The sequence below is a fragment of the Gekko japonicus genome, unplaced genomic scaffold (assembly GCF_001447785.1).
Source record: "Gekko japonicus isolate JY-2015 unplaced genomic scaffold, Gekko_japonicus_V1.1 scaffold876, whole genome shotgun sequence".
NCBI classification, from domain to species: domain Eukaryota; kingdom Metazoa; phylum Chordata; class Lepidosauria; order Squamata; family Gekkonidae; genus Gekko; species Gekko japonicus.
The window spans coordinates 378,076-391,094 of NW_015176475.1; the positions used below are offsets into that span (position 1 = coordinate 378,076).

General features: G+C 45.9%; 1 protein-coding gene across 1 annotated transcript in view; it reads left to right on the top strand.

The window, feature by feature from the left end:
* The first annotated feature begins 1,460 nt into the window (after window positions 1–1,460).
* Window positions 1,461–13,019, top strand: part of LOC107123851 (uncharacterized protein C16orf45 homolog) — a 45,760-nt gene continuing 34,201 nt past the window's right edge. The window contains exons 1-2 of the mRNA XM_015427194.1: window positions 1,461–1,539; window positions 6,781–6,901. Coding sequence (XP_015282680.1) covers window positions 1,461–1,539; window positions 6,781–6,901 — 200 coding nt within the window. The remainder of the gene's footprint in view (window positions 1,540–6,780; window positions 6,902–13,019) is intronic.

Here is a 13,019-nt window from a genome sequence, read left to right on the forward strand (position 1 = left end):
CAGCTCTCCCAGTCCTCAATATCACCTCCTATCTGATCCCTTTAAATGGAGCTGCTTTTGATGGAAACTGGGACCTTCTGTGTTCCAAGCAGAAGCTCTCCCACTGAGCCAGGGCCCCACCTCTGAACCCATATAGTTGTGCTATGCAAAGCTTCTGGGAGACCAACTTTTTGGAACCAGGTGCCAGTGGTCACAGGGTAATGGACACTAGAGAGAGACATGTTGATTGCTGGTGGGAGCTTCCATGAATCTGGCAAAGGCATTGGAACCAGTGTTCCCTCTAAGCTGAGTTAGTGTGAGCTAGCTCACCATTTTTTAGCCTCCAGCTCACAGATTTTTGACTCAGCTCAGGAAAGATGGCTCCAGAGCAAACTATTGTAGGCAGTAGCCAAATTGGCCACTCACAACTTTAATGCCAGGAGCTCGCAAGGTAGAATTTTTGCTCACAGGACTCCACAGCTTAGAGGGAACATTGATTGGAACCCTGTCAGAAAGGAGGAGGAGGAGGAGAGATTGGATTTATACCCCACCCTTCACTACCTGAAGGAGTTTCATTGTGGTTTACAATCTCCTTTCCCTTCCCCTCCCCACAACAGACACCCTGTGAGGCTCTGAAAGAACTTGTGACTGACCTGAGGTCACACCAGAAACTGTGTGTGGAGGAGTGGGGAATCAAACCTGGTTCTCCCAGATTAGAGTCCAGGCTCCTAAACCACTACACCAAACTGGCTTCTTTCTGCAAGAACGCATGTTTCTTAGCAAAGAAAAGGAGAGATCTCAGGTATTCTTATTCAGCCTCTACCAGAGCCTTTCATTCAAGAAGCTGCTGGGTGTTTGGAGAGTGTAAATGCAGCAATAAGGTCTCTGGGACCATCAGATGCTTCATCCCCGATCATTTATTTATTTATTTCGGACTGTAATCAGTGGATTTCCACTTTGGGAAAGGGGTCAATTTGAAAAGGACCAAAAGCACGAGTTTACTTCGTTTGAATGTCCTTTCAGGCTGTTTAGCATCGCTGTGCCGAATGGGAGAAAGAAACCAATACGGTGAATCCTCGAGGAACTGTCGACTCGTCGAGCAGCCAATGGCTGAAGACCAAGCTTTGGCGTTTCAAGGTCTCGAAAGGATAACAAGGACCGGCGATTTCCACTAGAGGGCGTCCCTCCGTGTCCGAATAGACCCCTCTCCGCCGCCTGCAGCCTCTGATTCTATTTCATCTCTTGGCAGCTGTGCAAAAGCATCTCGGTGTGGAAGCGGCGGGTGTCAACTACTGGTACCAGGCGGGTACCAGGCTTGGCTTCCCTCCGCTTCTTGGTGTAGTAATTCTTCTTTCAAAGGATGGGCGCTGGCTGCCCTGCAACGTGGGTTCCGTAGAAGTGCCCCCACCCCCAATCTAGGGAATTCGGACGATTAAAAAGAAGACGAAACGGCAGATTTAAAACCCAGCCAAGGGGCGAAGATGGAAAAGGAAAGCAACGCACCCACTCACTATGGATCCCTGGAGACAACCAAGTGGAAAGCATCAGATCCAGGCAAAGGTGAGCTATCTGCAACATCTAGGGAACAAGAGTGACCAACTAAGTCCTTGTCCTCCGTTCCTCCCCCCCTCCCTCCCCCCAGTGAGGCTCAGAGCTGCAGGGTGATAACATGTTTGGGAGCAGAGCTGTCTTCCGTAGTAACGGCACAGGGAGGAGACGCAAGCTGAACTCAGGAGTAGGGAAAAAAAAAAAACCAAAACAGAGCCAGTCCCTGCTCATTCACAAAAAAGCTTCTGGCATGGATTCTTGCAGCCTGCTGGGCGCGCTGAACGGGCAACGCTAGCATCTTGAGGAATGCCCTAGTAGCATCTGTATATGGATTTTAGGGACATGGAAATGAGAAATCCTGTGGATTTCCTTGGAGGTAAATCACATGTTTGAATGTTCCCTATCCTCCCTGGGGTAAAGCTGGGGACACTGGGGGTTAATTGGTGTTCCCCTAACTGGCTTTGTTAATTTACTGAAAGTACAGTTATGAAAGTACCTCCTGTGTGCCCCTGCTAAAATTTTACTCCTCCTTTGATCAACTAAACACTATCCGTTCTGGTTCCTGTTTTTGTGAATGGACATAACCAAGTAAGCCACAAAGGAGCTCTGGCAATAGATGCCATGGAACAGATGGAAAACTTCCTGAATGGCCACAAAGACCTGGTGAACGATGCCTCCCCTTTCATTTGCCTCCACCCCCGCTGCTTTAGAGTGGTAACTGTGCCTTGAAAGTGCAGTGCCATTGTTCAGACCCTGAGTACAGTGTGGGTGAGTGGTTAAAGCAGCAGTAGGGGATCGAGTTGCTGGGGCTCTATTCCTCCATGCATCCTCTCCTTTGCAAATTTTACAAAAATGTTTTAAAACTTTGTTTAGCTTGCAACATCAATACATTGTCAAGATCATAATAGAGAGAGGTTGGAGGCAGAAAAATGGCACTTTTTAGGGTGTTATGAGACTCCATTTTTCTGAACACGAGTAGCATTCTGCTTGTAGGTCATCATAAAAAACCCATCTACTTACTGTCATCACTGTTTTTGCAACTGGAGTCATAAACAGAAAATCCTTGTCCTACAATAAATCTTGTTCCACAGGAAAACACAGAAGAGTTTAAAGGCTGCTACTGCAAAAGTTGTCATGTGATTTGACAACAGCTGCTAGAAATGTTGCCACAAAATCACCCTCTAGAAATTACTGCTTTAGCTATAAAAAGAATGACGACATTTCACTGGTAGCATGGATGCTTTTTTCTACTAGGTTTGTTTTCTGCATGTATGAAGCACATCTGGTTGGGTGCTTTTAATTTGCATTGGTTTCAGTAGGGCCTAAAAGTCTTCTTGGCCTCTCACATGGCCCAGCCCAAAATTTGGGACCAGAATCAGCCACTTAGTTATTGCTTGCCATCAGGAGCAGTCTTAACCAAAGGGCAACAGGAACAGATGCCCAGGGCCCTGTGCTTGGGGTGGGGTGGGCTCCGACTGCTTACAGTGCCACCCCCTCAAAGGAAAAGAACAAGAAGAGCAGGCTCCTGCCACCACTTGAACCTGCCCTTTCTGGGACTTGGGCAGCTGACTTCTGGTGGCAGCAGTCTCTCCTGCCCACCTTGCACTGGGCAGGGGCCACTCCTTGCTTGTCCCCAGTGGGGGGCAGCAGTGAGGGTGGCAGTGATTCTGAGGCCCCCATCCTGCACTTTGCTCCGGGCCCCCCAGGATTCTAAGCCAGCTCTGACTACCATCAACTAAGCCACCCAGAATATGATGCTGCATCCTTGACTGTGGTGCTAAGGCCCCGTCCCATAACTGCGTTTGCCCCAAGCCATGTAGAGGATGTTTTTCTCTTCATTAGTGGCACTCAGTTCCCAGGCACTGATCAAAGCAGCATTTAGCTCAAAGACCTGCTGTTTTCTCCAATCTGAGTCACTGTTGGAAGGTCATTTGGCTCCAGTAATGTAGCATTGATCTGGTTGCTTGGCTGTGCTGGTACATGCAAAATTAGCTGGGGATGCATGGCTGGCCTGAGTAGTCTGTAGAAAGAGGATGTGGTGGTTAGCTGGTCCCTCTGTTTGAACAAGTGATATCCCCACAGGGCTGGTTCCAGTTAGTGGAGAACACACAGACAGGTAATCTGATTGCTCTTCCCCTCTCAACAAGCAATCAAGAACAGACCCACACAGGGCTGAATATTGGGCTATTATAATTGTTCGCTCTCCTGGGTTTTCCTTTGTGGAAAAGGAAATGATGATGACAGTGCAATACCCAGCTAGGTGTTGGTTTATTCTACCCATTATTGCAAGATATTATTACAGCAGATAGTTAACTGGCACATGACAGAGGCAAGCACAGAAAGCATGTGATATTGTTGGACTAAAATTGTCATAAGAACTAGTGAGTGGAAAATATCCTGGGTTTCAAATTCATCTTAAAAATTAGACACCTTTCAAGTAGCATGGAGGAGAGAGGAGGGGGAAAATAAGGTCTGGTCTGCATTGCTTGGCTAGGAGTATTAAGAAGTCTTTGTGTAGCGCCTGAGATCAAATAGCTTTCCCCAAACAATAACTTATAATGCAATCCTAAACAGAGTTAAACTCTTCCTCGTCCATTGAAGTTGATGGGCTTAGAAGGGTGTAACTCTGCAAGGGATAGCATTTAAGTTCATTAAATGGTGCCTCTCCTATGAGGCTCTCATGGTGTTTCCAGGCCATGTGCATTTACACAAGAAATACTGATCAGTTACTCATTGGTTGCTGGGAATTGTGACATCTTTTCCCCTCAAAGTAGCAGTTCTGCTGTGGGATACCATGTTTTCCCAGTACTTCATAAGCAATATTTTGAAAAAAGGAGAAATGCAATTTCTCCCATCAGCTAGTATTATAATTACTTCCATGTGGTTACATGAAGGTCATGAACACCTACTGGATATTGCCTAGGGTTGCTAACAGCCTGGAGAAAATGCCCTGTCCCTTTAACAGAGGCTCCATGTGTGGAAATGGGCAGGTGAAGCTCTTCATGACATGGATGTAAATAACATTAAGCCTCTATTAAATGGACAGGACAACCCCCCCCCCAATTTTGTTGGCAACCCTAGTAATTCCTGAAACATCAGGGTCTCATAACTGCTCATTCTATGACTAATGACTCCTTTATGAGCCTTTTTGTTATTTTTGAAGTCTTTATTTCAATTTTTGTTCTTTGTTGGAGGTGAGAAGCCACCCCTTGCACTAAGACATTGCTGCTATGAGAAAATGGCAGGCCAGACATGCCAGCCATGACTCTAGCCAGGCTTTTGCAGCCTGGGCTCTTTCAATCTGCTATAGAAGGCACAGGAGGAGGAAGCAAAAAAGGAAGACCAGTCAGCAGTCTTTTTGCTGTATGAGCACTCCTTCCACTTTACAGTGTGTGATGGGAAGAAGCATCAAGATGGCTAGCTATGTTAGTCTGTCTATAGCAGTAGAAGAGAGCTAGAGTCTAGTAGCATTTTAAAGACTAACAAAATTCTGTCTATAGCAGTAGAAGAGAGCTAGAGTCTAGTAGCATTTTAAAGACTAACAAAATTCGTGGCAGGGGATGAGCTAATAAATGAAATAATATGTAAATAGCACATATGCATCGATCTGTTTATTTAGAACATTCTATGCTGATCCTCCGGATAACTTCTCAAAAGGGCTAAAAAACCTAAAGCAATAAAAGAATAACAACAAATTAAACAGTAACTAGCCCCATAGCAGCAAGGTCAGAATGGCCCTTTAATTTTCAACTGTCCTGGAGGTAGGGTTCCCAGCCCCCAGGTCCCAGTGGGGCTTTAATCCGCTGCCAGCCAGCTGGCCGGTGGGGGAAACCCCACACCCAAACAGGGACATCACCATGCAATGTCCCTGATGAGATGACATAACCTGGAACTGATGTCATTGGATCGCTGATGTTGGGGGGTTATGCTCTAGTTTTTGGGCAAATTCTATGGTTTTGAAGGCAAAAAACCTCATATAGTTTTGACCAAAACTAGCGTGTCACCCCTGCATCCGTGACACGATGATGTCAGTTCTGGGTGATGTCATAACATTGTGTGCATTTTGCGTGCATGGCAGAAGATCCTGGAAAGGACCCGGGAGCACCCACCCCCACCCCCGTGGCTGCCAGGTAGGACCTGGCAATCCTACCTAGAGAGCCACTAGTAGACAGGAGCAAGACAAGCTTGCACCCATTGTTGTCATTGCCACAACCAGGCTCCCAGCTTAGCAAACTCTGTGGCACTGCTAGTCTCACCAAGGCCACTGGGTCGTCTTGCCCCAGGGCTGTTTGAATATCTAGTCCAGTTCTACAACACAGTAAAACCATCTAAGTATATTAAAGCAGGTGCCAAATAAAAGTAACCACTTCAACCAACCTTGAGAGCCCGTAAACAAGACATAAAATATAACATGGTGAAAGATATAGGCCAAGATAATAAAAAATATGTCAGCTAAGAGAAGTAGTAAAAGCTTGGGTGAACAGCAATGTTTTGGCTGAAAGACAGTAAGATAGGTGCTGAGTGAGTCTTGAAGGGGAGGGGAAAAGCCCTGTTCCTGGTTTCCATTGACATCACCTCTGCCGGTGGGGAAACAGAGATAGCACAGCCTGAGAAGAAGATTTTAACTTGTGGGCTGGACATCAAGGAGGTGGTCTTTCAAGAACCATGGCTCTAAGTTGTCTTAAAGGGCTTGGACAATAAGATCCAGCACTTTGAATTGTACCCAGAAAGAAGCAGCCAAGTAAGAGAGTAGTAAGGTCTAGAATTACTGCCACTCTCTTGACAAATGAAGATGTGTAGCAAAAGAGACATAAAGAGATAACAAGAGGAACCGCAGTGGGAGGTTTATGTCTTATCCACGGGAGTTTGGAGGGGAAAACTGAGGAGCTCCTGCCATTCTTTGAACTCCCCATCCACAAGGACTATGCCACAGAATGGCTCATTCATTTTGCAACATTCTCTATCACATGCTTCTTCTCATTTGCTGTTGACTATCGACAGCTTAGTCTTGGATCCACTTGAGGGACATGATATGAAGCTGGAGAGGCTATAACTGGCTTGGCAGCAGAAACCTTCAGAATCTTTGTCTTGGCTATGCTGGGACAAATTTGAAATAACTTCAGTAGAATCCCTGAAGCAGTTTTTGACCAACGCCTGAGATCTATTGACTCAAGACACTATAGTACATATCTGTCTGATGTTAATTTCTTTCTCCCATCCGTTTATCTAACAGTTCTTTCCTGTTGCTTTCAGAGGATGAAATAGTGTCCATGGCAGACTCCACAACTACCCTTGATGATATTGAAGGGGAGCTCTTCAAAATCGAGAGGATCCGTGAAGTCCTGGTGCGGAGGGAGTCAGAGCTCAGATACATGTGAGTTAGGGAACATGTGGGAGGGCTAGGGTTGCCAACCTCCAGGATGCACCTGGAGATCTCTTGCTATTACAGTTGATCTCCAGGTGACCAAGATCCATCCCCCTGGAGGAAATGGCCCTTTGGAGGTTGAATACTATGGCATTATACCCTGCTGAGATCCCTCCCCAAACCCTCTCCTCCCCAGGCTTCACCCCCCAAATCTCCAGGTATTTCCCAACTCAGAGCAGGCAACCCTAGGCAGAGCAAGATGTAAAAGTCTCTTCTCATTTCACCTCCTAGTCTGTAAAGTTGCGAGAGAGAGGTGTTCTCTCAGGTAGCATACAGCAGCTCCTTAGTTTAGTGCAGTTATGCAATCACAGCCTATCACCACAATGGAATCTTAGGAGTACAGAGAAAATTAGGGCACAGCCTTCCACCCTCAAACTGTTGAGACCCTAATGGGGCAAAAACCAACTCCCCAACCCCATTTCAGGTTGGAAAAATGGTGCAGGGGGGAAGCTAATCCCCCTTTCTATTGCCCCCCTCATCAGGATTGGGCCTCTGTGTGTCTTGATTTTAGGAGGAGGAGGAGGAGAAACTGAGAACTCCATTCACTGAACTCCCAGTGTCACACTTACTTCATTCACTTATGAAACTCCTCCCAAAGTTTCTGTGGACTATAAGTTCCCCACCCACCCACAGTCTATTATTTAGGAAACTCAGCCCACCATCATTCTGGAAAAACGTCTGATATTATCACTGTTTGTTTCTCTTCTCTAATATCCTGCCAACAAACTAGGGTTGTCACGTCTCCCAGGCCATGGGCAGGAGATGTGGGCTACTATTGCCAGATCCAAGTTGGGAAGCACCTGGAGATTTAGGGATGGAACTTGGGAGGACAGGGACCTCAGTGAAATACAATGAGTGTATCCCCTCCAAAGCAGCCATTTTCTCCAGGAGAACTGATCTCTGTAGTTTGAAGATGATACCCAGGTCCCACCTGAAGGCTGGCATCCCTATAACAAACCCAAAGCATTCTTGGAATAGTTTACAAACAAAATAAAGAGCAAAAATAATAATAGGAAGAAGATAAGGACAATGATATAGTTTAAAACAGCAGTTATAAGATACTGGAAGCTGCTATGCTGTAAGGCAATACCCTGTCTCAGTGGTTTACAAGCTGTGTCTCACATGACCCTGGGTTCCTCAAAGCAAAGGCCAGGAACAGTGAATAGCTTCTCATAGGATAGCTTGACCACTATTAACTATCCTCCTGTGTGCAGCCAGAAGGTGTTGAGTATACTCATTTTGTGTGAGATAACAGCAAGGCAGCCCAACATGAACTCAATTGGTTGTGCTCCTTGACTACTAGATGTTCATCCAAATCTCTCCAAAGAGCCTACATGCATACAACCTATGTTAAGGTAGGCTTCATGGGGTTTGTCCCTGCATTTTTTAACCAGGGTATAGATCCTGTAAATAGAGTCTACAGTGTGGACATGTATGGCCTCTATGTAAAAACTAGGATGAAAGGAGGACTGATTCCCAGCTCCTCATCCAGTATACTCAGAATGTAGTACATTGAATAGGGGTTACTATGCAGCAATGAAAGTATTTCGGCAGTGGTTCTTCTGAAATACTAAGGGTGATTTCCCACAAGGGCTGCTCTGCACTCACTCTTCTCTTTGGCCCGATGGTACCATGGGGGAAATCGCACAAAGCTGTGGGGCAAAATGCGGCCGTGCAGTGGCTTGTTTTAAATTGACATGTACCATCGGGGCAAAAGGGAGGAGCAGCTCTTGTGGGAAATCAACCTGAATTTTTTTCTTGTCCTCTTGCACTGGGCAGTGTTTTCTCATTAGGGACAAATAAGGTCATGGACCTTTGGATTAAAACTCAGCAGCTATTCCAGACCATTTATAAATGGCTCTAGTTCTTCCCTTCTGCTTTTATAACTTCTGCTCACAAACACAGACACACACACAAATCCAGTTTGTTAAAATGTCTGATCTGTGAACATGACTTTTAAATGGTGAGCATTTCCATCGAATGGCTGTCAATGTGAGAAGTTTCATTAGTTCTATCAAGTGGATAGAGGTATCAAAGCTGGCAAGCATTTAGCTACAGATGCTGATGCTAATCATGTATCAAGGGAAAGGTGGTGGGAAAGATAGGCAATATATTTAAATATTCTCCCCTGGAGAATAACAAAGGAGTTGTTTCCTAGCCAGAGGCAGAAGAAGAGCTGTAAAAACAGGCAGCATTAACCTCAGATCATTTACCATGGCGTTGTACTGGTGTCTGAGATGAGATTTGGGTCTCCCTATGAATGATATCTGAATTGTACTGCTGGTTCAAACCAAGGCCCTTCTAGGTCCACTTTTCTATCTCAAGCAGTGTCTTTGAAAGGTCACGCTGCCGATTCCTCCACAGATTTCACAGCCTACCACAGTGGCAACTTCATTGGGAGATTCTGAGTTCTAGAATTAGAAGAGGGAGGGGGAAGGCTTCTATCTACTTTTTCTATCTGATTCATAATGTTATAACGCTGCAATAATATCTTTTTAGTCACCATTCTCCATTCATTAATAGGTCTCAAATACTTTAGCTTGTCCTCATAGGGAAGATGCTCCAAGCTCCTGATCATTTAAGTCTCTCAGCATTCTGGTTGCCCTCTTCTGGATGCACTCAAGCTTGTCAACATCCTTCCTAAAATGTGGTGCCCAAAACTGGACACAGTGCTCCAGGTGAGGCCTGACCATAGCAGAATAGAGCGGAACTACCACCTCCCGTTATCTGGACACAATACTTCTGTTAATGCATCCTAAGATTGCATTAGCTTTCTTCACAGCCACATCGCACTGCAGGCTCATGTTTAGCTTGTGATCAACCAGAACACCCAGATCCCTTTCACATGTGCTGCTCTCAAGCCAAGTACCTCCCATTCTATATCTGTACCTTTGATTTTTTTGTACCTAAGTGTAGGACTTTGCACTCCTCACTATTGAAATTCATTTTATTTGTTTCAGCCCACTGTTCCAGCCTATCTAGATCATTTTGAATCCTGACTCTGTCTTCTTTAGAATTAGCAATCCCACCCAGCTTCGTGTCATCTGCAAATTTGATAAGCATCCCCTCTATGTCTTCCTCCAGGTCATTCTGTTCCGTTTGCACAAGGTATATCCTTCGATCGCTGTGCTCCATATATGAGACTCATCCCACCAAGTCTCAGTGATACCTATCAGATCATACAAACTGTCGTGAGAATTGGGGACACCCCCCCCCCTGGTCCCCCCAAAGGGTTTGGAAGCTTTTGGTGTCGGCCCCTTTATGAAGGGCTATGTGGTGATGAAATGGGGAAACAGTGCTGCTGGAAAACAGCACCTGGACACACTCACACAGTCAACTATAGCAAGCAAGCTCTCTTTATTAAAAGGTTAGTGATAAAATGTAACAAAATGTTGGGCTCAGCCTGCCTAGTGCAAGGCTGAAGTCCAGTCTTAACAAAACAATACTCTATTTCTTATAGCAAGCATACACATACCACAGATAGCACACAGAAACAAAGTAAGAGACACACAGAGAACAGGGGCCCCTGGTTCCAGTCAGAGCAACACAGAGAGCGCTCGTCTCTCAATGTTCCACCGAGTGGACAAAGATGGCTTGTGAGGGGCCCCAATTTGTACAGATACATCAAAGCATTTCCCAAAAATTGACACCTCAGTGAATTACATGAATCTTTACTTCAGTCATTGGTTTGATATGTAATAGCTGTTCTCTTGAAGTCAAGGCACTGGGGAACAACATTGTTTTCCTAAAGATGTTCCCAAGCACTTTACAACTTGACTTATTACATTTGCAATTGACAGCTTCAGGATGCTTCTCCGTGTTCCCAGAGATGAGATAACAACAGACCTCAGGCCTGGTGTCTGTTATGTGAAAGGGGGTGTGAAAGGCTAGGGCCCGGTTCACACTAACTCAAGCTAATAGAGGGGCTTTTGACCATTTGGCTATTGCATTCCCAAACCTATTGACTACTAAATTACCCCTACCCTTATAAGGTAAATACTCAAAGGGACAGATCCTCTGAGAAAAAGAAAACCTGTCTCTGTGTTCCCAGGGCAGAGAAAACAGGCCAAGCAGGCCACTGCAAAGACTCATGGGACAGGAAGCAAGAGTCTGGTATACACAGATCCATTTAGGAGAGCCAAACTTAAACAGGAGAGAACCTTATATGAAAAATTCTCTCCACACTTACTTTCCAATATTTGAAGTTCAAGTTCCTCCTGTTTATTTCCCATACTCTGTGCATTAGTATAAAGACATTGCAGATTACAGACATCCTTTCCTACCATAGGTCCTTTCGAATTTACCTGAAAATGGCTGAATTTACTCTCCCATTCATTTATTCTCTGGTCACTCCCCTTCTTGAATTTAGTGTTGAGGATGCTGCACGACATCAGGCTTTTTCTTCCCACCCCCAATGTCTTGAGTTTAAAGCCCTCCTGATCAGGTTCACAAGTCTTTCAGCAAAAACATTCTTCCCATTCTTTGTAAGGTGCACCCCATCCGTCGCCAACAGTCCTTCATGTCAGAGATACATACCATGGTCCCGGAAGCCGAATCCCTCTCGACTGCACCATCTACATAGCCAGCCATTCACCTCCAGTATCCTGTTCTCCCTTCCAGCTCCATGGCCCTCAACAGGTAAAATGGAGGAGAACACCACCTGTGTCCCCAGATCTTTTACCTTCTTGCCCAGAGCTTCGTAGTCTTTGGAGATCCATTCAAGGTTTCTTCGGGCCATATAATTTGTTCCCACATGGATCAGCAGTGGCGGGTAGCAATCAGAGGTCTTGACCAGTCTTGGAATTCTCTCAGTCACATCTCGGGTACACGCTCCAGGAAGTCAACAAACCTCCCAAGATTCCTTGTCCGGTCTGCATACAACTTCTTCCGTCCCTCTCAGTAGGGAGTCACCAACCACCACTACTCGTCTCTTCTTCCATGGGATAGCTTGGTTCCTTTTCTGCCTATGTGCTTGTGTGTCAGTCACATCCTTTTGATCTCGGAGTCTGCTATTGTGATCTTTCATCATCAGAAGCGGCTGATATCGATTTTGCAGCTCCGCTGGCTGTGAGTGTTTCCTGATTATCTTACTCCTCAAGGTCACATTCTTCCACTCACCCACCTGTTCCTTGTTACTTCCTTCCTCTTGCTTAGGATTTGCTAGCTCTTGCCGTTCTCTCAGGAGCCCCTCTTCTTTCACGTCTAAAAACCTTTCTGCCTCCCTGATGATCCTCAGTGTACAGATTTGTGCCTCGAGTTCTCCCACCTTCTTCTCAAGCATTCTTATAAGCTTGCACTTGCAGCATAGATAACACATTTCATGGCATGACAGAAAAATGATCATGGTGCAACCCAGGCAGGTCACTGGAATAGATCCTTCGTTATCCATCTTCCAAGGAGCAATGCTATCTTCTACAGTCTCAGGAACTTTCCTCAAACTCGGATGTAAACTCTTGTTGTGGTGATGTACCCTGAAAACTTTGAGACTGACCAAATGGCTACCTTGCCAGCAGTTCTCTCTCCAGAACTCAGTAGCAGCCCTCTACTCAGGTTATTACAAGGCCTCCAAGCAAGACCCACAAGCTAAGACCCACAGGGTAAGAGCCCTTTGGTTCTCGCCCTTTGGCTTGTGCCTCTGGCGAGGAGCAGCCCTTTGTTTCAAAAGGCCCCTTCCTGCCCAGCACAGCAGAGCCCAGCACAATAGGGGGTGGGGCTTGCAATCAACAGCACTCCACAGCAACTCACTCAGCCTCCAACAACCCCCAAAGCACAAGCAGCCCCAAATAGACTTAAGCAGAACCACTCACAAAGAACCCAACTCTCTCACAGCTCCCACACAGCAGCTAGGAGGGCAAAGGGAGAAAGAAAAATCCCCTACCTTCTATCAGCAACTCACCACGTGCTCTCCACTCCTTGCCTCAGCCCAGCTGACTCAGCTCTGCCTCTGGCGAGGAGCAGCCCTTTGTTCTGTTCATTCCTGTTCTTGTTCATGGCAATGGAGACATGTCAGAGACATTGAGCTAAAAAGGGCCCTGGTTAGGCTGTCATCCAAGCCTCCTGATGACCT